The 27,406-nt window shown below is 43.9% G+C and overlaps 1 protein-coding gene across 1 annotated transcript in view; it reads right to left on the bottom strand.

The window, feature by feature from the left end:
• The window catches only part of CDK18 (cyclin dependent kinase 18), a 197,404-nt gene that overhangs the window by 70,990 nt on the left and 99,008 nt on the right, over positions 1-27,406 (bottom strand). The window contains exon 5 of the mRNA XM_088479662.1: positions 968-1,101. Coding sequence (XP_088335788.1) covers positions 968-1,101 — 134 coding nt within the window. The remainder of the gene's footprint in view (positions 1-967; positions 1,102-27,406) is intronic.

The following is a 27,406-nucleotide window of genomic DNA, read 5'->3' as shown; positions in this document are numbered from 1 at the left end:
TAACTATTAATATAATATCTTATTATTACAACAAGCTCATGATTAAGAACACAAGTTACATATGAATAAGAACACAAGTGATGACTCTATAACATATAATTCCAGTCGGCCGGCTTATGCATGCATTAAGTAATTTTTAAACCAGCTGGCTGGAATTATTTACCACAGAACCATGACTTGAGTTCTTTTCATAAGCAAACTGTCTCTTGCTTGTATTTATAATATAATATTTCTTTTTATGATTTTAGATAGTTAACATATTAGATTTGTGGTTTATAAAATGTGGATAAATATATTACTCTATCACCAGTGCGCTTTGTTCTTATTAGTTATTTATCTATTTTATGGGACCAGCAATCATCCATACATATGAGCAGCTGTGATAGCTTTTATTTAGCCTTTATTGTTATTGAATGACTAAACTTTTTATGTTATATTAGGTGTTTAGTAACATAAAATCAATATAGTCAACTGCTGTATCCAATGTAATAACTGGAATTAGTTAATAAAGAAAGTAATGGGGACATTTGCAATCAAACTGAATTTTATAGGTCAAATGGTATTTTGTATAGATGCCAGATCACTCAATCGCCTATTGCGATGAATACATTGTTGCAAACAAATTTACAAAACAAGATGGTGACTTTTTCTGAGGACAAATTCTTTCCTCTGGTTGGTGAATACACTAGTATTGTGGACACATCATTTATCGATTGTTTTTAGTTATTTAGTGCTTTACAGATACAGTTAAATGAAGCTCAGGTTTTCATTGGATGAAAGAAGGAAGAATTTATGTGGGTGAAGCCCTTGAATGAGATTGTATTTGCTGTTTGGGCATAAACCTGACGCATAACAGCTTACTTTTAAACATGGCCTCCATTCGGTGTGTGTTTTTTTGGCTGCCATCATGTATTCTATATTCCAGGTCATGCTGTCTGTGTATATTATATCAGTACTCTGTACTCACCTCCATAGAGAGACGCCGGTGGGCGGCATTTCTATAACCCAGCGTGGTGGGTGACAAGCCTTCTCGATCTGACGGAGATAAAGCAGCATTTCCAGGGCTCAAGTGAGACAACTGTAGGTGGGAATGTCCTAGTCCTTGAGGGAGAGAGAGAGTGAGAATGAATGAAACTGGGAAAATGAAAAACAGTAGTAAATAGGCAAGTTAAAAGCCTATAATTAATGAGGGTTGAGAAAATACATTTGAGAAAATCAAAATAATTTTTTTATCCTACTAAAGCTTATTTATAATCATTAACTATGATGTAATGTCCTGGGCCAAAATGTATTTTTTATAAGACAAATTTTTATCTTAAAGTCCCTTTTGAGTGCCTTCCTATCTAAATACTATATAATATATATATATATATATATATATATATTTGTATACCTGTATATAATATTATATGTATATAATTGTTTTTCTATAGCTCCACTCCCAGTAGCTCCACCCACAGTTCCTGAACCTATTTTTCCAGAAAAATAACCCTGGAAGTACATATATACACAGCACAAATGTTCTTTTGTGACACCATGGGCCTACTTTGCGTAAATTCATCCAGTTTTACAGGTAAATTTTTTTTATTTTCAAGCCATGATGGCGGCGTCTGGGAGGGTTTATAAGTGGCACCATCTGATGGGAGGACTTAATTGCAGAGGAATAGACACGAGTGAGATTTTATTTTGTGTTAAAAACAATTATTTCTTCCACCACCTCTGAGATGGCAAAGATCGGGTCTCATTCTGTACTTCTAATGAGATGAATTGTGCTGAAAACCACTTATCTTGGCACATATTACATATTGGCACACTTCAGTTTACTAGATGTAATAAAAATACACACACAAAAGGGCCACGTGTAATAAAAAAATACTTATTTCCCCTCACTCTAATAAATAATTTAAGTGAGGCTAAAATCAGCTGTATATTTGGGATCAAACAGATATTTCAGCAAATTAAGAGGGTTTTGGTAAGTTGGTCTTTAAAGTAACATTTTACTCTTTATACCATGAGCAATCAAGTGTAGCAACACACAGTCACACACAGAGCTAAGTGCAGATTGATTTTTGAGAGCAGTTCCGAGGGCCATTATTCATGGGCATGAATCTTGAAATACGCAAAAAAGAAGCAATATGAGTTCACATTTTTACAGCTCAAAATGCACCAAACAGAGTCTATTTTCTTGCAAGAAGGGAGACACTTTGATTAAACAGTCATATAATCTATCCAAGGTCTTCTCTCACAGTAAAGATTTTAGAAAAAGTTTATTGAAAATTGCAGCTTAAAGGCAAACCAGTGGTGCAGACAGCGACCAGTTAAGGGTCAGTTCATGCCTGGATTTAAGTTTTTACCCTTCTAAGCAAATGTTTGTATAATTTACAATTCCCACAAATCCAGTGATCATAGTTATCCATGTCCCAAGCCCAATTCCATCCTATCTAAAATATATTTAAAATCAATAAATACACTTTGGATGTGATGCGCTGTGTTGCTTTTACTGAAGAGTGCAGAGCTTCAGAAACTCCGCCATTACAGTCCAGGTTTTAAGAATATCCATACTTGAGTCCAGAAGGTTAAATCAAATTGACCGAGGTACTAATTAGGTCATCAGTGCTCAAGAATGAATATCCTTAAAATCTGGCCTGCAATGGTGGAGTTTGGGTAACTCTGCAGTACTGCATTTTAACGTGTACAATGTCCTAATGCATATCATTTAAATCCACTCCCAAACACACCTTATTGTAAAAAGTGAAGAATTATATTTATTAACAATAAAATACATTTTAATACCAATATACACATTTTGAAAAATATGGTGAAGGATCTACCTGTAGTATGATCTCTGATTGCTGAGCAGACTTTCTGCGTTGGAGGGGTGTCGAAGCCTCATATATACAGTAAGTGACTCCTGGTGGTGGATGGTATTGGCTTTGTCACACCGACGCTAGGAATGTACCATGCTTTTTACATATGACTGCATGCTAAGTATTTTGCTGGTTTTTTTACATACAGTGTTGTGCTCTATGGACAACAACAATTACCGTATATTCTCGAGTATAAGTCAACCCGAATATAAGCCGAGGTACCAAATTTTACCACAAAAAACTGGGAAAACTTATTGACTCGAGTATAAGCCTAGGGTGGGAAATGCAGCAGCTACTGGTAGTAATCCCTCTCCTGGTACTGCCCCCAGTAGTAATATTCCCCCTCTGGTAGTGCCCCCAGTAGTAATACCCCCCAGGTAGTGCCCCCAGTAGCAATATCCCCCCGATAGTGCCCCCAGTATTAATCCCCCCTGGTACTGCCCCAGTAGTAATCCCCCCGTAGTAATATTCCCCCTCTGGCAGTGCCCCAGTAGTAATACCCCCCTGGTAGTGCCCCCAGTAGTAATACCCCCCCGGTAGTGCCCCCAGTATTAATCCCCCCCTGGTCCTTCCCCAGTAGTATTCCCCCCCTGGTACTGCCCCCAGTATTAATATTCCCCCTCTGGTAGTGCCCCCAGTAGTAATAACCCCCCTAGTAGTGCCCCCAGTAGCAATATTCCCCCCTGGTAGTGCCCCCAGTATTAATCCCCCCTGATAGTGCCCCCAGTAGTAATCCCCCCCTGGTACTGCCCCAGTAGTAATCCCCCCCCTGGTACTGCCCCCAGTATTAATATTCCCCCTTTGGTAGTGCCCCAGTAGTAATACCCACCCTGGTAGTGCCCCCAGTAGTAATACCCCCCTGGTAGTGCCCCCAGTAGCAATATCCCCCCCTGGTAGTGCCCCCAGTATTAATCTCCCCCTGGTACTGCCCCAGTAGTAATACCCCCCCTAGTAGTGCCCCCAGTAGCAATATCCCCCCCTGGTAGTGCCCCCAGTATTAATCCCCCCCTGGTAGTGCCCCCAGTAGTAACCCCCCCAGTAGAGAGAGATGTAATAAAAATAAAAAAAACCACTTACCTGAAACCCCGCTCCTGGTCCCGACGCTGCTACTGGCTCCTCCGGCCGCTTTGCATTATGGGAGAGACGTCATGACGACGTCTCTCCCATTACCCACTGCGCGAGCCGGAAGATGGCTCCCGCAGTGGGAGCAGCAGCAGCCGATGAGAGTCTGACAGACTCTCATCGGCTGCTGATTATAACAAACACACAGCTGCCGTTGCCGGCGGCTGTGTGTTTGGCAGTGTGTAGTGCTGACCGAACTCCGTCCAGTCAGCTCTACACACGCGGTGCAGCTGTGTCACAGAGACACAGTCTGCACTGCAGCCCGCATGGTACGCTACTCAGCTGCATACTATGCGGGCATGACTCGAGTATAAGCCGAGGGGGTGCTTTTTCAGCACAAAAAATGTGCTGAAAAACTCGGCTTACGTATTTTCTTTTGACATGTATGACATGTATGCTTCTCCTTTTCAACTGTACTATGAGCCTGATTCAGAATGGATCACTATTGCGATAGCATACGCAGAAGGCCAATTGTTACATACTGCGCATGCGTATGCACCGCAGTGCACATACACAATTTAGCATTGTGATCACTCGCGAAAATACAAAGCAATCGCAGATGGAGGGACAGGACGTCAGTGTTTGGGGGTGGTGACGGGGGAGTGGTCAGAGAAATGCAGGCGTGCAAGTCCGTTTCAACGCCGTTGCATAAGCATGCATAAATTAGCCGCTGTGACGGCATACGCAGCTTGAGTGCTCACTGTGTGAGACAAGGTTAGCAAATTCTGAGTAAGGTCAGACCTGTTTTAATTATTCGTGAGGTGCCGATGTTACTCGATGTTCCCGATGTATACGCAGGACTGCAAGATATTACAGACATGCGAAAGCGGTAGTGGGCGTCTCTATGCTGGCTTTTGGCGTCTCTGTTAATGGCTTAGAGACTTCAATCATTAGCATATTTTCACAGCAGACCTGCATGCGTAATCGCAGCTGCGAGCGCAATAGCGATCCGTAATGAATCAGGCCCTCTGTCATTCTCTGTATGACTGTATTATACCATCAAAAATCACATATACAGTACCTTGTTTATGGGTTACAAAACGTTACATTCTTATGAAATGTACACTGCTGACCATCTTGTTCAAATTAAAGGTACATAAACCCGTCCCATACAGCGCACTGAGAAATAATGATCATTTTAGAAGATATTAACTCTGTATGTTCACAATCAGAATAGTGTTTCCTGTAAAGTAAAGCTGGCCACACACTAGCTAAGTGAGAGATTCCTTTGCAGCTCCCCAAGACTACTGAACTTGCTCCAATGCTCTACAGAGCAGGGGACTTGTGTGATGGAATGGTGCCCACATCTGGGAAATAAAAACATTTATCTCAGGCGCAGGGGTGTATCTATAATGGGTACAGAGTGTGTGGTCCAAGGGGACCATCACTCCACACCCTGCGCTCATGTTTAATAATCACCTCCCCGGAATCCCACATCAGTGGTGACGGTGCTGCACAAATCAGTAGGACAATGGCTTAGCAGCCATTTTCCTGCTGATTTGCACATGCGGTAGAACAATCACTGGGATCATAGCACCATGTTCCTGGAGACCTGTATAATAGACTGGAACAGTGCCAGAGTCTACTCCCCTGCATCGCCCACTAGAGAGGAGGGTGCCCACACAGAGACTGCACATGGGCCCCTCCTCTTTTAATACAACCCTGCTCAAGTGGGCTAGCCTTACTGCAGCATCTAACAGCTTACCATGACCATTGGCACTGTAAATGTCTGAAGTATTACATACACTGTACTTTGTATGAGGTAGACTGTAGCTTGTTACGTGCTAATTATGCCCTCTTCATGGGCTGGCCACACACAATCAAGCATTTGGAAATCTGACAACACCACATGATGCCAGTACTCCAGGGTCCACTTAGCAATGTCACGAGCCCAGGTGAGGCGCTGTGTTCGGTGTCGTAGTGTTAACAGTGGCACTCCTGTGGTTCGCCTGCTCACATATACCATAGAAGCTAAACAACGCTGCACTGATCTGCTGGATCTGTGTCTGGTACCTTCTGCAGTGAATGTGGATGTGATTTCAGCTTGTGTCGCTTGTCTGTTACCACGGACAATTCTGGCCAGACGCCACTGGTCACGATCATTAAGCTCCCGTGGTCTGCCACTGCACTGTCCACGATGGGTTGTAATGCTTTCCATGAGGTATTCCTGGTACACACGTAACAAGGTAGATCGAGGAATGTTGAATGTCCGCACAACTTTGGAAATGGAATGTCCCATCGTCGAGCACCCACTATCATGACCTGTTCGAACTATAATTAATTCTTCTTGCCATGCCATGAGCAGCCTAGCCGGTGTTCAAACTGACTCACGAGATATCAGATTAAAACTGATGCAGGTCTGGGCATTTCCAACATGTCACAGTACAGTCGCGCCATCTACCATATACTGCTATCCCATGACTTTTGGCACTTCAGTGTATACTAAAGTAAGTAAAAACAATTGCGTGCTAAACACTTTCTCTCGACTTCTGACACCTAAAATGTGTACAATGACCCACTGTCAGGATCCAACCAGTTTGGATCTGTGGTTTTTGTCTGTGGGCATAGGGACTGGGACCACTGGGCTGTAAATAAAGCCGAGTTGAGATTGGCAAGTGTTTTAATGATGCTTCTTGCTGGAGCAGACTCAGGGGTAATGAGCTGGCTGGAGGTGGTAACGCTGGAATTAGGAACACTGAACACCGGCTGATGCTGGTGGTACTGAACACCACACTGGACTGGTGGCACTTGAACTGAACACCAGGCCAGAACCAGTGAAACTGGACTGGGACCAGTGGACTGTGGCTGGACATCGGGCTGGTATCGCTGGTGCTGGACGCTGTGGTAGCAGCGAAACTGTGGCTGAATACTGGACTGCGACAGGTGGTCGAGAGCTGGACACCGGACCAGAACCAGTGGATCTGGACACTGGACTGGGACCAGTTTTACGTGAGCTGGACACTGAGCAGACCTCAGTGGTGTTGGAGGTATTGCTGTACACTGAGCTGGACTCAGCGGTGCTGGAGAGATTGCTGTACACTGAGCTGGACTCAGCGGTGCTGGAGGTATTGCTGTACACTGAGCTGGACTCAGCGGTGTTGGAGGTATTGCTGTACACTGAGCTGGACTCAGCAGTGCTAGTGGTATTGCTGTACACTGAGCTGGACTCAGCGGTGCTGGAGGTATTGCTGTACACTGAGCTGAACTCAGGTGCTGGAGGAATTGCTGTACACTGAGCTGGGCTACACTAAGAAGCCAATGAAATATACACTCATGAATATATGCTTGCTTGTAGGAAATTCTGGGGTTAATTGCATACCAGCATACAGGAACAATGCAACAGGATGAGCAGTGCACTAGTCCAGCAACTGGTTAACATGTCTGAAATGAACTTAGGGCCCGATTCAGACCTGTTCACTAAGCTGCGTTCGTACGTAGTCTGCCGATGTTTGCAATCTGCGCATGCATTTCAGACGCAGTACGTGAACCAGTCCATGCGATCGCAAAGCGAGTGCCCTTTATACATAGACACCTCGCTAGAATGAGTGACAGGACGAGATGTTTGAGCGTGGTGACAGGGGTTGGTCGATGGAAATGGGCTTGTGGTGGTATGAACGCAGGCATGTCTGTACATCTTAACGTCGTTTCAGAGGCGTGCATAATTGAGACGCAGTGTCATAATACACGTCACATGGTTGAATTACATACTGAAACACTCGCAGTGCTTGCGGTAAGGTATGGTCAGCCACAAGTGCTGCGTATGGGTCCAATGTTACTCAATGTTACCGATTGTTTAATACACTTCCTAGAGATGAAGTGTATTACTAAGGGAAAGTGGGCGTCTTAATCAGGCTGGTGGGCGTTTAAATACACACCGCAATCGCACGCCAAGACATAGTGGGCGTGCTAATGTCTTGCCGTGCGATAGCGGGATTTGCATACTTTGGCAGCAGACGGCTGCATGCGAACACATCTAGCGAGCGGATCTGAATCTGGCCCTCAGTGCAATATGGAAATGGCAGGCAAGATACTCAGGTGAAACTCACAGGTGGATGATTAATCTGGAAGGAAACAGCAAACTGAGAAGCAGACACTTGTACAAGGCTAAATGTAACTGCAGACTGGGAACTTAAATGCATTGCAGAGTTTCTGAAATCCGTGGACTGTGGGCCTGATTCAGACCCGCTCACAAGCGCTGAGCGCTCGAAAGCGGGTCGATGGTGCCCTAGTGCGTGCTGACGATGTTGAGTGACAGTACGCCCCCTTTGGTGGGCATGCCGGGGGCGTGGCTGCCAGACGGAAGCGTTCCCATGGGAACGCCTACCATCTGATAGAGCCAAAATCACTCCAGGGGCTTGCGGTCACCGAGACCCTACCGCAGGGTCTCGTCGCAAGCCCGATGGTCGCGATGGTCTTGACCATCGCGATCATCATGGACGCTCGCATAAGCTGTGGGTGGTAACCCACAGCTATGCGAGCGTCCAGGAGGACGCTCCAAAAAAAAAAAAAGGCCTGATTCAGAGCGGGCACTCGTTCAGAGCGTCCGGCTCTGAATCAGGCCCTGTAGCTGAAGTCTGCACAGAGCTGAGAGGTTGGTGTCAGATATGCTGTAGCTTGAATTATGGGAACTAAGGGCCTGATTCAGAGCTGAACGCTCTGACCAGAGCGCTCGCTCTGAATCAGGGCCCTCCTTCTGGCCGCTCGTATAGCTGTGGGTGAACACCCACAGCATATGCGAGCGGCCAAAAAGATGCATCGCGACCATCGGACTTGCGACGGAGACCCTGCGGTAGGGTCTCCCTGCCACAAGCCCTGGAGTGATTTTGGCTCTAACAGAGCCAAAATCACTCCCACTGACATCACTAGTGATGTCAGTGGGGCCGGCTTCATGGGAACGCCTCCGTCTGGCAGGCACGCCCACCAAAGGGGGCGTGCTGTCAATCAACATCGACAGCACGCCCCCTTTGGTGCGAGACCCGGAGCGATGGAAAGCCCGTCGCTCCCCGGGTCTCGCGCATGCTCCCTCCGTCGCTCCCTCCGTCGTGCGCATGCGCAGTGGGGAACATCGACCCGCTTGCGAGCATCCTGACCTCACGAGCGGGTCCCCTAGGTGCCCAAGCAACTCAGGAAAAGTCTGTGGCTTTGAAACTGTGGAAAACTAAAGCCGCATATCCACTAGCCGATATAATAAACAATTGAGCGATAATGATATTGTTATTGTTCATTATATCGGCCAGTGGATATGCCGTCGACGACCAGCAATGCGCGCTCCCACTGGTCGTTGACGACATCGCACATCGCCCCAGCCTACTGTCCAACCTGATGATATCGACAGGTTGTGCAGGTTCGGGGATGAGGGAGGATGCCAGCACCGAACAATATCGTGAATGATATCATTCAGTGTGTGTGCTCAATGTCGTTAAGGACAATGAGCACACCACTGCCGAGTACACACTACACGATATCGCTCACTGAGCGATATCGAGTAGTGGATATGCGGCATAACTTACTACAAACTGGAGCCAGGAATAGCAATGTGGCTTGCTGCAATCAGGAACCTGTGAGTCAGGATGTGACTAAGGGCTCTATTTACAACAATCCGCATTTAGAATGCAGATTGTAGTGTGATATTTCCAGCTGAATTCGCTATGCGAATTCAGGCAATATCACAGGGATTTATTAAAAATCCTTTACAGAGACAGAGCTTGCAATAAAGCTCTGTCCCTGCGAATCCCCTCTGCAGCCTTATCACTGTACTTTCCTGAAAAAATACAGTGACAAGGTGCCGCGCATGTGCCGACCGCTACACCCCCCCGCAATCACAACCGCTGCACACCCCCCCCCTTAATTTCACTTACCTCCGGTCATCACTGCTTCAGTGATGTCCCCCCTTCGGGGCTCCGGTCAGCTGGTCTCCTATCCTGCACTGTGACCCAGGCAGCTGTTCTATGCAGCAGCTGACCAGGGTCACAGTGCAGAATGGGAGACCAGTTGAACGGAGCCCCGAAGGATATCATTGGAGCACCGATCACCGGCCCTGGACTCAGGTAAGTTTTTTTTTTTTTCTTTAGCAGTGAGCAGCTTGTGGAGACCACACAGATGATCACTGGGGCCCGGCTCCCGTGTCTGCTCTGCCTGTTAGAGCAGAGCAGGAGTAAGGGAACTGGGGGAGATCCTGGATAACGCCACCTCCAGGCGGCATTATTATCACAGGGCTCCCCCCCGGTATTTTTTCACATTTTATTTTTAGTAAATCTCAGGCAGATCGCATTTCCCATTACAATCATGATAAATGCGATCTGTTTACTAAAATTATGTGATAATTAGGGCTTGAAGTAGAATTTTATGAATTCTACTCCAATTGCCCTTTAAAATAATTTTAATAAATAGAGCCCTAATTGCTCTGGCATAGTGGATAGATCCCTTTCAGTACCCCGACGTCATCAGTTACTGTCCAACGTCATTCCTTACGATCCACATGGACATAGAGGGGGAATATAAACCTGTGGCGAGTGAAGCGAGCCACCGTGCCTGAAGCGTGGCGAGCGAATAAGTTTCTTCTTTTGGTGGACTTTATGGGCTGGAAACGCACTTCCGTACCACTCCACGTCACTTCCAGGTACAAATACTGAAGGGGATCTATGCACTACCATGGATTAATGGCCATAGAAGGCTTACATAGGAATTGCAGGTCTCTGATTGGTTGCCAGTGTCAGTTGAGGCAAGGAGCACTCTGACTGGTGGAATGCAAGCAACTGACATGCTCCAAGATAGCGACATCCATGCATCTGTACAAACAAGACCAGCAGAAAACCTGACCTACAGGACAGATGGTGAAGTCACATTACAAATTAATTAGGGAATGGGATTGAAATGCTGACGGCATTTTTTAGCCGGCAGCTAAAAATCTCGACAGAGGATTCCTGACAGGATAAAGATCCCGACAGGGGCAGGTAAGTACCCTAACCTCCCCTGTCCACCCCAACCCTAACCCTCCCTTAGTGGTGCCTAACCCTAACCTCCCCCCTTAGTGCCTAACCCTAACCTACCCCCGGGGGTGCCTAACCCTACCCCCTTACCACTCTCTAAACCTAACCCCCTTGGGTGGCTGCCTAACCCTAAAGTCTCCCTGGGGGTGCCTAACCCTAACCCTCTCCTCTAGGGGTGCCTAACCCTAATCCCCCCCATACCTAACCCTATCCCCCCCCCGCGGCTAACGCTACGGGCGCTCCAGACTTACCTTCGTTCGGGATGGTTTCCTCAGCATTCCGGTGTTGGGATTACGATAGGCAGCGGTATTTTGACGCCCATCATAAATCCCTAGCCGGCATTCCACTATCGGGATTGTGACCGACGGCCGCAATGACTACATCCCTTACTTGGAACATGAGTGTAGAAAGTCAGGATTGTGACAACCACTGTTCGTGGGGCCTTTACGCTAATTATTTTTTTGTGTGTTCTGTTTTTGTACTCTATGATGTGATGGTTTCAACAATAGTTTAGCCTACCCTCCAACATGACCCCTTCCATCAGGTACAAATGCTCTACACCTGGACATCCCACCTAATTATGATTGCAGTCACCTGTGTTGAACTAGGTACTTGATGAGACAGGCGTTTCACCACAGGTGGATGCAATTCTAAATTAAGGCCCGTATTCAATTAGAAGTGAAAAGTCGGAAAAGTTTTGCCTGTCCGACTTTCTGCCTCATTCGCCTGTTTCAGAGGAGAAAACTTTGCGCGCACGTCCCCGCTTTTCGCCTGGCTTTCCGTTTTCACCTGTTTAGGAATTGAATAGGGCCTATTCAATTCCTAAACAGGCGAAAATGGAAAGTGGCGAATGCGGAAAGTACTGTCAGAATTGGGTAAATCAGTCTGTACCCCAAAAAAAGATGCACTTACATAGGGAATCAATGTAGATGTGTACTAATAGCCCTAATTTGGTGGACTTAAGTTGTTTGGTGGACTTAAGTTGTTGAAATTGCTTCTTATTATTAGCGTCTTTGCATAAGTGGTGAAGAATGGCATAAAGCAGTCTTTTTGGTGAAAGTAAGTAGTCCAGTCAAATTTGGGGTACATGAAAATGGGTGCTAACATATTTTTATGTCTCTAAAGTGAACTTTTAAAAAACGTGAAAAACGCACCTGCAATCCTAAAAACACCTGACCCATCCTTGCAGACCCCTAAGAAGTCTATTTTGCTAGTTTTTATGCTTGTCCCCCCACTTTTTACTTTTTCGCCCCAAAAATGAAAGTACTTTTCTGGGGTGTTCTTAGTGGGTTTATTTGGCCAGATTTGTCCTTTGGGGGACTGTCCCAAGGGTTCTGGGTCATTTCCCCACGTTTGCACCCTAAAATAAAGATTTAGCACTTCTTTTCACCTGCTATTCATTGGAGAAACTGTTTCATCTATTACATTGCATTGAGTTTCCACTTAGGCGAATTCTGCCTGGAATTGAATTTGGAGATAAGTTCAGAATAGGCAAAAAGCGTCAATAGGCAAAACTTTATCGACGATTATGGCTTTTTGCGTCTAATTGAATCCGTCCCTAAGAAGGAAGTCCAGGAACAGGGCATTTTGTACCTAATGGAATGGGTCATGTTGGAGGGTCTGGTTTAGTCTCTTAGGCTACCCATCTGAAATATATTTCTTTATTGGATAAAGCTTTCTTTTGAAAGCAATTATGTCTTTATGATATACATTACGCATGAGAAGCAGGTAAAATAGCAAAAACATACATGTATGTATGATTTTACCCCAAAACACCTTACAGTATGTGTAATCCTATAAACTGACCCCAACATTTAAATGGCTAATTCATCAGGGTATAGGGAAAAGAAATATGAATAGTTTATTATAGGTCTCACAAAATGATAGTCACATATTTTTGTTCAAAAATATGAAGCAAAAAAAAGAGCCTTAACCATGGAGGTTGACAATTTTATTTTTCTTTGGAGCATGAGTAATTTAATGAAATAAAATGTGATAAAATAAAAGGTAAACCTAATTATTTTATTTGTTTGTGTGTGTGCATAGAAGGGCTCTACGGGGCTCATTTGAAGGTGGGTGCAAGAATTGTGGGCGTAAAATACGTCTTGTAAAAAAGGCACATTTACATGTGTAGTCTACAGCATCTTGAGACATGCCCAGTGGAAAATTATTACCCATTGCTACATGCATACGTCAGGCACAGATACAGGCCGGCTAAGAAAGCCTGTCTCTACTAACCAATATACAGCGGCTTTCCAACCTGTCAATGGTGATGGTGTTCCCGTACGGAGCTGTATACGGTGCTCATATGGTTTAATATTTTAATTTCCTTAAGTATTAAGGTCCCTATTTGTTATTCTGTGCCGGCATGCTGCTCATTGCAGTTATAGAAAATCTGTTATCACTGTAATTTATTATAAAGATATCACAAGGGCAGCGGTCGTCGAGCAATACTGATTCAGCTGCCGAGCTATACTGGTTCTTGTTGGATCTGTGCATGTGTGACCCGTCCTGCATGTTCATGCATGTACAATTGAACTGGAAGTCCTGACAAGGGATTTCAGAAATCTGAAAAAATATAGATTTTCATAACATTCCAATTTGAAAACAAAAAAAATGCTGTATTTAAATAAATAATGCATTTGTTTCCTATTAATAGTTCTTGCTATAGCCATCAAAACAGCCTAATCTGAAAACTGCAATCTAAATTGTTACAAATAGGAAGCATACCGATTAGGCAATGCATTGAGAGAGTTTGTCACGCTGCATTGGAAACCATTATATTATATATATATATATATATATATATATATATATATATATATCACCAGAATAAAGGCGTGGGCAGCCTCCTGCTAAGTAAATGACCAGGGCCGGGTATAGCGCACACCCTGCACCCATTATAGATACACCACTGTGATGAAACAGATGGGTTACAGCACACATACGGCAGATTCAATTAGCTGCATTATCCAGCACATTACGGTAGGTAGAGTCTGTTCGCACCTTCATAGAGTGTGAGTAGAATCCGCCTTCAGAAGTAAACGTGCAGGAGCCTCTGGAGACCATTGCGCCACAGCTAACTGAATTTGCCGAATATGTTTTGTAGATGAATCTGCTGGGAATAACATGAAAACTTCTGGGAACAACAAGAAGTTTTGGAAATTGCTCATGGAAAATAGGCACATTGTGCACCCACACAGCAAGGAAAGCCCTAAACCAACCAGCTACTGCCATCAGATTAATATTTTCTCACAAAAGCTTTGTGTTCCTAAAGACTCTATAAAACTATACACTTCCCCCAAAACTGGTTGCAGTCATGCAAATACTGTACATCCACAAATGGCATAAACACTGCAGATAGCTCATGTTTTGCTTTATCCAAAATGACCTTTACTGCCTAATAACTAATTACTAGCAGATACCTGGCCAGCTGTACATGAGAGTAGATAGAAAACTGCGTAGCAGCCAGGTTACTGCTTAGAAGTGACAGGAGATATAAAAGGAATTCAAAATATTATTCAACACCAGTTCAAATAGGTTTCTTATTAAGCTACAAGTTCTATATGCTATTGTATCCTGCAGCTCATCACTGCTTATGACAAGAGTAGCAATAAGCAAGGATCAGTGGGAAGTTTAACCCTGGTTGTATTCATTATATCCAAGAGGAATGGCAAGGACCAAGTGGTTGCTATAGAAACCCTAGCAAAGTGAGCCTCTCACTAACCTGTGATGTGTGCTGCCAAAATAGATAATTTAAGAAAATAAAATATACAGTATTAATCCCCAGCCATGTGCTTTGAAGACGTAACGCCATGGTTCCTTAAAAGCGGCACTATTGCCCTAGTCTGTACCACTTACCTTGTTGTGCAGCACAACAGCCCTCCTACCCATGAGTGGGAGTGTTTTGGTAATAGGGTAAAGAGTAGGAATTACTGTTATGAACCTTTGAAAGCCAAATCTAGTCTTCTCGTTATTCCCCATATTATTAAGGTTCAGAGTTTACAAAGATCCCTGATAACCAATAAATTACAAAATAAGGTTTTAAAAAAACCTCCTTCTCATTAGGAAAAAAATCTTTATTATACAGCTTAATACTTAAGCTACATACACACACAACGATTTTTTGAACGATTATCGTTAAATGATATCATTTAACGATAATCGTTTGAAAAAAAACGTTCACTTTCTGAGTGAAATGATGAACGATTATCGTTCATGCGCGTTCACGTTGTAGTTTGTAGTTCAGTCAGACTTGTCAACTCAACGATTTTCATTAAAGCGTACACACGGTCAGATTTGTCAGACTTGTCAGATTTGTCAGATGAACGACTGAACGATTAAACGATTTGAACGATTTGAACGATTTGAACGATTGAACGATTTTTAACTGCATTAAAATGAATGGAATCGTCCAAGTCTGACTGCAAACCCATCAGATGTCAGATATCGTTATCTGACAAACGGGAACGCGCATCGTTGATCGTCCATCGTTCAGGCATGTCAGATATGAACGATTTTTCATCAGATATGAACGACTGAACGATTTTTAAATCGTTATCGTCCATATCTGAAGAAAAAATCTGATCGTGTGTATGCACCATAAATATGCAAAAATCGTTTGTAGTTCAAAAAAATCGTTCATTACACTTTAAAAAATCTGACAGATAATCTGACAGAAAATCGTTCATAAAATCGTTCATAAAATCGTTGGTAACAAAATCGTTGTGTGTGTATGCAGCTTTACTGACCCTTGTTCTATGTGTATTCAATCCAAGCCCTCACCCCTTGTCTTCATCAGATGTAATTTACAGCATAACTTGATTAAAGCCTCTTATTACTCTCTGAAAAATCAGGACATGTATATGGTGTTTTCCTGTTTTCTTCTTTTATCTTTAGGTGGGCTACATTTATTCACCAACTGGGGAATACAATGGGAATTTTTGTTTTTACTTTATTTTAGTAATGAGCTTTTTCAACAAGGGTGGGTAGTGTATCTTTGTTCAAATACAGATTTGCATTTCACCTAAAATAAAATAAAATAGTGGGTCTGATGCAGAGTTGAAAGCAAGTCAGCCAGAATTGTCCCTACATTGCGGAACTAAATGCATATATTCCTATCCTACCCCTAGTGCCTAACCCTAAACCACCAACAACCTAAATCTAACCTCCTCCTGCAGCCTATCCCTCCCAGCAGTGCCTAACCGTCAGCATTCTAAGAATGTTGAATTTTAACTTGTCAACCTATTGACCAGATACCCCCACCTTGGTTGCAAGTGGAGGTACACTTGAAATGCGTACAACTCTAAATGGCCTAAAATTGTATACAGTAATTTCTAGTGCATGCACTGCAAAAACAGTTAAGCAACACTTCGCAAAATGATGTACATTCATCTTTACATCTGTCTCACTGTGTTTTTCAGAGACAGGGCTGGTTGCATCTAGAAGAGAGAATTGCCCACAAGTTACTGCTCTGGTAATTATAATATTTAGCTCTTAGAGATTCAGACCAGGCTTCATAGCGGGTTGGTCCAGTTTTACAATTTCTGCCAATCATTATATTTATTTGGAACAATATGTATGATAATAGTGATAGTAAATAAAAGCCTGAAGTTGTACATACTCATATAAGGTCCTTGCACTGCTGTTTAGACAGAAGAACGGGAACGAGAGGGCAGAGTGTTCTGCTCCTGCCTCTCTCTCAAGCATTGGAAATACCATGGCTGACCCACAGCATACTGATAATGAAGTGACTAAAGCTGGGTACACACTGGGCCTGTTTCAGATCCACACACAAATGCCAATGTTTATGCAGATTGAGCAATTGTTTGCCATTGCGTATGCGTAAAAGCCGCACTGTGCACGCGCAACGATTGAATTGCAATTACGCTCGCACAAAGGATTCACTCGCAAACTGAGTGACAGGGTAATCAGCGTTTGGGGGAGGTAATAAGGGTGGCTAGAGAAATGCAGATAGCATTTAAACACTGTTTTCTTGGCGTCTATAAATAAGCCACTGCGTTCCTAATTGCAGCAGGAGAGCCCTCTGCGTGTCTGGAGACCCGCTATGTCTGGAACAGCTTAGACTTACTCAGAAGGCTGATGGCCGCCTGATATGCCTTCAATGTTTCCAGTTTTGTGCGTGAGCGGCGGATGTGAAATGCTTTAAGTGGGCGTCTCTAAACACTGAAGGCAAGTATGTCATTAGCATATTGCGATCCGTGAGAGATCGCAGCTGCGATGGCATTTGCGTGCGGATCTGAATCAGGCCCACAATGCGATGTATCGTGCAATGTTGGTACGTTCAACCAATTTGCACAACCATCATATAATGTGGACCCTCAACTATCGTTTTCACCCATTCTACATTGCATTCTCCCATTGGATGTTCTACACGTCCAATGTGATGATTCCATGGACAACGTGGTGTTACATAAAGCATGTAACGATATACTGTATCATGGTACAACAGATCGTGTATTGTGTACAACTATGCAATACATTGCTACATCGCATCACTGGGTTGCACCATTGTCTAGGTATGTAAACAGCCTAACAGGTGAGTGAACTAGTGTGCCTGTGTGTGTTAGTATGAACTAGGGGTTAAGAATATATAGCTGCAGAATGTTAGTTAGATATCAATGCAGACTGTCAGATATGGAGAAGCAGCATGCTGGAAAAAAAAGAAGCTAACTTAGGGGATAAAAGAATCGGTGAAGAAGCGGAGGAAGATAATGGTAATATATTGCATGTATTCTGCGGAATCACTGATTAAAAAAGTAAAGGCTCTTGTGGTCTTCCATCCTGTGCGTGTTGCAGATAATGAGCATCTTCCAAATGAGAACCGCCAGTTTGCAGCTCCCCCATGTGTGTTTGATGCTCCCTCGCTCTTGTTATGCTTGTGCCCACACACTCAGGTCTGCCCCCTGAAAAATCCCTCTCTAATTAAGAATCTGTCTCTCTCTCCACGCCCCCGCTCTACACGGTGAAAGCCAATTTAGCATATATGGGGACAACCTGCGTCTGCCACTGTGACCTCTACATCCTGTTTGATGAAAGACTGTGAAATTGAAAGAAACTGCTGGGGGTGGGGGGCAGAGAAAAGGAGACTTGAATTGTATTGTCCAGCCTACCAATAAGATGGCTTCATAATATTAACACACATTTACAATTAAAACGTATATGTTCCTAGTAAGAGCAGAACAATTAAGAGTACTGCATATTATTATTATTAGCAATTATTTATGTACAATAGGACCAGGATACTTCGTAGCATACTGAGTTAAAAGGTACAGTGGGGGCTAGAACTGAATAAAAAAAGCTTTATTAGTATAAAGTAAAAATGACAGTGCATGCAGTGTGTTTTATAGAATATGGGTCACATCTTCATTTGTGCTAATGAACTAGTAACAAGGTTAAGAGGTTAGATACACAGAGACTGATTATCTAATGGCAGGGATGCTTTTAGTCCAATGTAATTAAGTGATAGTCATCTTTTCACTAAAATATAGAGTTAATTACATTGGAGAGCAACCTCCTGACATGTACATGGATTTAAAACACATCACGATGTACCATTTCATTTAGGTTTAACGTAGCTAAAATAGATTATTTTTCTACAAGATGGAATATATTATAACATTGCAAAATAAATGTAAACATTGGAATACTACTTCTGAAGTTTTTTTCTGTAATTGACTGTTTTCAATTAAGCAGGACATTGTTATATTAAATCAATTTTACAGCTGCGATATTAATTGGACGCTATGAACCAGGGGTCTATAACTAAGCTAGAGGAGTAAATATAAATATGTACACTACTATAAGGTCCATTTGCAGGTGTAAAAAATATGGGCCCTCAGCATGAGGACACGCCCACGAGTTGCCTCCCATATCATCTTGGTGCATCTGTTTAGCCACCCCCTCGATAGCTCCCAATCACCTCCCCATACATTTCTGCTACTATGAGTCGATATATGTACGGGAAGCCAATGGACGGAATCCCGACCGTCGGCTTCCTGACTGTAAAATCCCGGCAAGGGTGAAATGACAGGCGTCGAAATCCCGCTGCCTGTCATTTTACCTATGCCGGGAGCCTGACACCCGGCCTACCGATCGAAGGTAAGCCAGGCGACGGGCGCGGACAGCCGGGAGGGGTGGGGTTAGGTTTAGGCACCCCCCTGGGGGACTTAGGTTAGGCGGCGGGGAAGGGGGGCTTAGGTTTAGGCACGTAGAGGGGGGATTAGGGTTAGGCACCCCTAAGGGAGGGTTAGGGGAGAATACTTACCTTTCGACGATCGGGATTTTCACTGCTGCCGGGATGCCGCTGTCGGGATTTGAACCGCCGGCCATGCGGTAAATCATACTGAATCCATTTGTACTGCGACTCTCTAAGAACAAAATTGTTGGGGAATGCTTCCATAAATGCACACCTGTCAGGTCATTTAAAACAATATGTTCCCTGAATACCCCCATCCGGACTTTGCAAACTATTGTAACATTGCAGATGCACATGATCCAAAACCACGGCCGTAATTTGGACGGTGCAGCTGGTGCCATTTCACAGGGCGGAGCGCCCTAGGGACGGCAGCATCGCAGTCCCTCGGCCCCTGCATCTGGCGAGCAGGCTGCTTTGAACAGCACCTTGCAGCCAGTATCGGTGCTGCAGTGTCAGCCAGAGCATCCTTCAGACAATCCGGCCACACACCCTGCAGTCTGTACAGCTGCTTGAGTACAGCCTTATAACGGCATGCATTCATGGGGAGGGGGCGGCACAGGGCGCACTAGAGCCCTGTGAGGGTACTGCCCACAAATCCATGTGATTACCCATGAAACGGTGCATTATGTGTGTAGCATAATTTGCACTGTGCTCAGTGGTGTATCTATTATGGGTTCAGGGTGTGCAGCACACACCAATTATCCTGCACCCATGTTCTTTAATACCTCTCTGGAGTCCGGTGTCGGCAGCGCTGCACAAATCACCAAAAAAATGGCACTGTGCCTTTTTCCCAGTGATTTGCACATGGCAGTAGAAAAATTGAAAATGGCCCCCACACCATTTGTTTCAGAGAACTGCACACCGCCATAGTCTACTCTGTACACCGCCAGCTAGAGAGGAGACGGCCCGGACGGAGACTGCACACATAATAGGCCCCTGACTGTGCTTATATTCTAAAATGAGCCTTATAGCTGCATTAACACTTAGTCATACTTCACCCTAGCTGGACCGTACTACAGGACCGGCAGAGCCCAGGAAAAAACCCTGCTATGGGCCTGACTGCAGTGTCCGTGTGTGTGTCTATTGCCCACACTGCAACTTCATGCAAATACTGCTATAAGCCCTTATCTAGTGTACACCCATGCTAAGTGCAGATTCTCAGTCAGAGCATGGCCTCCAATGATACCGTGCGTCTCTGTCACAGCTGTGTCACTGGGGACAGTGTGCCTGTGTATAGGAATATATACGATAGGCATGGTAGTGGAGATCATGAGCCTGTAAAGTTGGCCATAGAGCTCTGTATGATGACAATGGGACTGGCATGCATTATGCTGTAATGTAGATCACAGAGCTTTATCTGGCATAGGACTGGTGGCAAGACATGAGGCTGTCATGCTGGGAATGTACTTACCGACTTTTAATTTGTCCTTTCCGGGAGCAGCTGAAGAGAAACTGGTGCTCTCACCTTTGTGGGGCGGGGCCAGGCTATAGCCATTGATAGCCACGCCCCCTTTACAGTAATTCCCCACAATTTGTGGATCCGTGAAAAGGGAGCGGAGCTAAATGACGTGATTCGCTGCACTAAGCCCCGCTCCTTCAATACAGACCCGCAAATTTCTTGGAAAATGTCCCCATCCTGCCCACTTCACTAGGGAGTGGGCGGGATGCGGGAGATCTGCCTACTCGGGGTGGGGGGCTACCTGAAAAATCGAGAGCCTCCCGCTGCTCCCTGGAGACTAGGCAGCTGCACTAATATATCATAATACAAAGACCCCTCTTAAAGAGGGGCATGTGCGCATGGCACAAGTTTGTCGGCACTCTGGGGGCATGCAGCCAGGGCAGGGAGTGCGGCATGACTTTGTGACGTTAGTGTCACGCTCCCGACAGCCCTGGCTCGGGGGCGCAGTGTAGGAAAAATGGCGGTGCCGTGGTGGTTGGACAGTACGGTGTACCGGCCTCTAATTTCTTAATGGTATGCAGTACCGGCCTGTACCTCCTTACTTTCACCATTGAATATACCATACTGTCTGGCCCTCTACCAAATAGATTAAAAAATGTTGGCTCTCCATACACTGAAGTTGGTCAGCATAGAATTAAACCAATAAGAAGAGGACATTAAAAACAAAATATTAAATACAGTATAAATGCTGAGTTATTAAGAATTAGTTTCATGACCAAGAATTCAGCAATTGTGCAGTGACATAATCATTGTTTATGATACTTTTAGCTGGGCACTGCAGCAATCAATGAATAGGCTAAGTATATATAAAGTTCAAAATGTGCCCCTCATGTAGTGCTTATGCTATTTGTGCTAATATCTTAGTGAATTCATGTGTTTTTACAGGGGTAGAACACAGATTTGCAAGCCAAAGATAGCGGCTTCTTGCGGGAAGAACTACATTTGGTATCTTCTGATGCAACCAGCTGAGCAAGCGGGGAGTGTTTATCGATGAGTGTGGGAAAGGCACATCAATGTATCTTGTTATGTAATGTACAAAGACAGGATTTCACTTTCAGGCACAAGCTTAAATATGGTTTTATGGATGCTGATGGCCTATTTTAGGGATTGTCGCACAGCAGTATTCTACCTGCAAAAATATGGAATTTTACAGGTGCTAGGATGGTGTCTCAGCCTGCAATGCTACTTTTAATGGGATCTTTTGGAACATCAGGTGTATTTTATATAGTATTAAATTGTGGAAATACATTTAATAAGGACAAATAAAGCTGTTACCAGGTTCTGCAAAAGTCCAACATATCTAGGATGGTTCTGTTGCAATGTTTCACATACCCCTGCAGGTATACCATACAATATTTGGCTTGGCTAGGTCCACTTGTTCTCAATGTTACCTGAACTGCAGTATATTTTGATTCTAAGATATCACACATACTGAGCGAGTCATTTATGTGAGGGACGGGTTTGTTTTATTATGATTTGCTACTTGTGATGCACTTAAATTATAACTTAACTGAAGTAGTTAAAAAGAATGGGGTCTATTCATGTAGAACATGAAGTGGCTCACAATAAACATCGCTATATACAGTGGCGTCACTAGGGTGGTGCAGGCCGTACTGGATGTCACCCTCCAGGGGGCGACAGCAAAAGGTGCACACTCATGCCCGCACCCCTCGTCGTCACACTCCCACACCCAACACCGCACGCCATGCCGCTGCCACCACTCTTATGCAAGGGGGGAAGAATTGGGCCGCTGTGTAAGTCCCTTTGTGGCCACCCTTCACTCACTCACCTGCTCAGGCTGTCCGGCTGAGCTTCGATCGGGCAGGGTTACAGGCACTGAATTTAAATTAAAATGGCTGATGAGGGAGCTGCTCCGCATGCCCAGCTGCAGCAGCTCCTCCCATAAGTCTTTGCAGAGCTGTCAGTCATCACTGACAGCTCCGCCTCAAGCCTGTATGCAGCACAGCGCTAGGACCAGCAGTCAAGAGGAGCTGTTGCCGGTCTGCCATTTCTAACTCAGAGTGATAGTCAGTAAGTGAACTTACATCTTCTATATTATGCCTACTTTATAATTATAACACATATATATATTTAATAGCTGCAGTGTCAAGAAAAGTTACACACATATATATATATATATATAAATATATATATGGATAAAAAGGTGGTATACGGCGCTAGTCCTTGTATAATGTCACTTAAAGTCTTTAATAAAGACAAGCACTCCCCAGTCCTTCAGGGTGGCAGCTCCTTTCTCCCAAATACTGCAGTTCCGGCAGTTGAAATCTATAGAGACAAAAAGTGGACAAAGAGCGCCTCCTAGTGCAATCTCGTACCAACTGCAAGACCCTTCACCAATAGTATACACCTATGTGATGGAGGTGTACCTTAGATAGTGGAATTAATCCACAACACAATCAGCATGAGACAACCAGTAATGTGTTCAGCACTTCCACTTCTCATTCAGAGCGAGAAAACTCGAGCCATGTGGCATCAGCCATAATGTTTATGCAAAGATGGTATGAAAAGAGAAGAGGACCATAGTGTAATCACATAACACACAGGTATTTAATGCACACAAAAAAACAATATAAAATGCCCGTACATCAAAATAATTTCAATAAAGCTTATCTGAAATATCCATGGTCACTTGACAGTACCCCAGGCAGAAGGTAACAACAATCATAGAAAAAAAGGCTTAGCTGAATAAGATCATCTAGAATTATCCAACGCGTTTCGTCTGGATGGGGTTATGTCCTATCTCCTGGACTTCGTCAGGGCTAATGAATAACCTCTCACATAGACAGCAGGTTTATATAGCACTCCCAATTATTCAATTACACAGAGAATCCAAGATGGGCGAAACCAGATTTCCTGTTCTCAAATGTAAACATCCGGTATTCCAACTTAAAAGACCATTATTATCCACTGTTCCCGCTACATAACAACAAAAATTGATGTACGCGCATAATCACCACATACATTAAGAAAAAACACAAGGTGAACATGTTTATAAAACCTGATAGTTTCATGGCACTCCCGAAAACCGGAAGTTTTCTGCGTTTATGAGATGCGTTCCAAACAAAACTCTCCCCGGGAACTCATCTCCATCACATAGTTCCTCCTAGGATGTATTCTAGCCCTTGGAGTACCAATATGGCCGCTATCACCGGAAGTCTCCGGCCCACAAACCTGGAAATATCCACGAGATGCACTCCGCAATAACACTCTCTTGCAACAAATATGTTCATCCTCAGGTTCCCCCCTTGGTAAAGTGGCCAGAGGAGGTGGTGTGGATCCAGACAAGGAGCCTTTGCCGTCCTTTATATGGATTTTCCTATGCACATATAAGAATAATTGATGGAATTATAATTCCCTTTGACTGAGTTGGACTTTTTATATATATTGTATACAAATGTGTGTGTGTGTACATATATATATATATATATATATATATATGTATGTGTGTGTGTGTGTGTCATAGTTGCCTACCTTTAATTTCCCCTCCCTGGGAGATGTCCGAGGAGGAGAAGCAAATGAGTTGTGACGGGGGTGGGCCCTGACGGTTTGCATCATTAAGCCCCGCCCTCTTTACGGGAAATAGCCGTGATTGGTGCACATTTACATAGGAGGTGGGGCTAAATGATGCAATTCATGAAGAATCGCATCATTAAGCCCCGCCCCCTACACGGGGACCCGCAATTCTCCCCATTCTGCCCACTTTACTAGGAAGTGGGCAGAATGCGGAAGAAGTGCTTACCCTTCCGGGGGTGCGGGGGGCTACCCGAAAAATCGGGAGCCTCCAGCAAAAAACGGGAGGGTAGGCATGTATAGTGGGTGTACAGTATATGTGTATATATATTATATGTGTGTGTATGTATATATATATATATATATATATATATACACATATACTGATACACATACAGCAGGAGAGCCGAATTCAAAGGACTTGCATATAGGGAGTGTGTGATCACACTCTAAGTAATAAGGCGCCAATCGCTATTGTTTATTATCAAGTTTAGGATTACTGTCTGGGTAACATATATTTGGATTACACACATCTCCAGGAAACATCATAGAACCTAGCCAAGGAACCACCACACAGAGTGGAAATACTGGATTTGTGGGCTGACATTACCAATAGGAGAATTACTGAGCTTCTCAGATGTAGAAGCTAATAACATCTTGTTTGAAAAGGAGATTACTATGGAAATAGCCAAAAACAATATTGAGGATGTGTATCATCAATTGTTAAAAATGAAAAAAACACGAAGTGGGTTACTTACTGCATGGATCCTCTCTATCCGACTATTTTAGACAGAAATTAATCCCCCGAGGTTTCAGGGTTCGAAACATGCCTACTATCGGCCGGAATAACATCGAGTTTTGCAGACGCTGGTGTGCAATACTCAATAAATGCAGTCTAGAGTTGATGCTCTTAGTCATTGAGAAGGCAGGTAAAGAGCTTCAATTAGTGCGCAATAAAATGGATAACTTTAAAGCCACTTATGAAACAACTTTACAGGATCCAGAATATGTTTCCTGGTGGACTAAATTAAACCAACAATGTGAGAACTATAAAAAAAGATCTGGTGAAATTTAAAAAATCTAAATTACAAACAGTGCAGCAGAATTATGAGGAACAATGTGTGTATCGCTGGTTAATGGGTACGGAACTGGACTGTCGCACAAACAGATTTACAACAAGACCAAGCTGGACACAGGGGAGGGACAGATCTAACAGAAATTATGCGACCTGAAAACAGCGACAGCAGCTTTGAGATACTTTGAGAAACCATTAAAAACTGGTCTCCTGTATTCTCAGATGTTGCGGGTAGCAAGGATAAAAAGCAATATAGAGGACCTACCTGAAGCACATGATAAAGTTGTTCAGAAATTCCAACAATGAGGATATGAAAAGAAACAACTTTACAAATTTAAGACAAAAGTTCTGTCATTGGATAGATTAACTTTACTGCAACCATCCAAGCAGAAAAAAGAGGAGAAGAATACTAATACACTAGTGTGGAACACCAGGTATACTACTGCTAGTCCTGTTATACCCCATGCCACAAGGGCACTTTGGACAAATGTGGCAACTGATCAGGATTTAGGAAATTTCCGAGAATTGAGACCTATGGCCTGTTACAAATGGGGGATAAACCTCCGTGATTATCTTTTCTGTACTGATATAACGGATTATGCGCAGAAGATGTGTATGTTCTCACAAGTAAAGAAGCCGGGATATTACCGTTGTCCCAATTGCATTACCTGTGGATTCCTTCAGACAGGGGACCATTTTAAACATCCTCACACGGGTAAAAAATACAACATATGTCAGGTATTAAACTGCTCATCCAGGAATGTAGTGTACATTATAATCTGCCCATGTGGTAAATATTACGTGGGTATGATGACGCGCAAATTTAAAGAACGTATGGCCTTACATAGGTCTTCAATCAGAATGACACTGGCTGGTAAGGATATGGATCATCCAGTAGCCAGACCTTTTAAGGAAATAAATCATACTTTGACATAATTAAAATATATGATCATAGATCAAGTATTACCGAGGCCACGTGGAGGGGATGCAAGCAAAGACTTATTGAAGCCAGAAGAACGTTGGCTTATCCAACTGGAAACTCTCCAGCCAAAGGGGCTTAATAAAAAAAATTAACTGGCCGCACTGTGAAGTAGATATATTGATTCAATACTGTATGGAAGGTACCATGCATATGTATAAGCGGGTACGGTATGATTTACCACCAGCCGCATGGGCATTTCAAATCAACACAGCGACAGGCCGACATGGGTGAAAATCTCGACTGCACTAAGGTAAGTATAAACTAACCTAACCTCCCCCCCTAACCCTCCCTTAAGGGTGCCTAAACCTAACCTCCGCCCCCAGTGCCTAACCCTAATCCCCCCTCTAAGTGCCTAAACCTAAGTCTACCCCCGGGGGTGCCTAACCCTCCCCCCTCTTCTATCGGTAAGTGTCGGGCTCCAGGTGTAGGTAAAATGACAGGCGTCGGGATTTCGACGCCTGTCATTTAGCCCCTGCCGGGATTAGACAGTCGAGAAGCCGGCGGTCAGGATTGCGTCCGTCGGCTTCCCGACTGCTTCCCGTATAAGCGGGAACTTCTTCTTTATTCCTCCCCTAGCAATAAATACTATTACGTGACTTAGGGTGATGTCTCTCATAGTTAGAATTTTATTTATTATTTTTCATTCTTTTGTATTCACTGGGTGTTTTCTTCTCAATGTACAGTGCAGCGCCGGAAGCAGGATGCAGTGTCTGGCGTTGTTATAGCAACAAACAGGCGCCTGTAGCTTACGTCATCGCTGGGCGCGCTCAAGAGAGACGAGCATGCCTAGCTGGGCTCCGACGCTGACACACATACCAGATGGGATATAAGGTAAGCTTGTTCTGCATACACTTATTGACATGTATTCATCCTGAGGACAGGGGTCTGCGAAGCCCAGAAACGTTAATGCTAACTCTTTTGATATAAAGATTTTTTAAAAAATCCTGGAGTGCCAAGTATGGTTTGCACGATTAAGTACTACCTATAAGTTTGTATATATATATATATATATATATATATATATATATATGTGTGTATAGATTATGTTTGTGTGTATACAGTATATATATATATATATATATATAAACACACACACACTATTTAAGGGGCGTATCAAGAGAGGAGGGGACCCGTGTGCAGTATCTGTCCTGGGCCCCCTCCTC

Source organism: Taudactylus pleione, unplaced genomic scaffold (genome assembly GCF_031769625.1).
Source record: "Taudactylus pleione unplaced genomic scaffold, aTauple2 ptg000242l, whole genome shotgun sequence".
Lineage (NCBI taxonomy): Eukaryota > Metazoa > Chordata > Amphibia > Anura > Myobatrachidae > Taudactylus > Taudactylus pleione.
The sequence above is the reverse complement of the archived record's forward strand: the minus strand, read 5'-3'. Positions and strand labels throughout refer to the sequence as shown.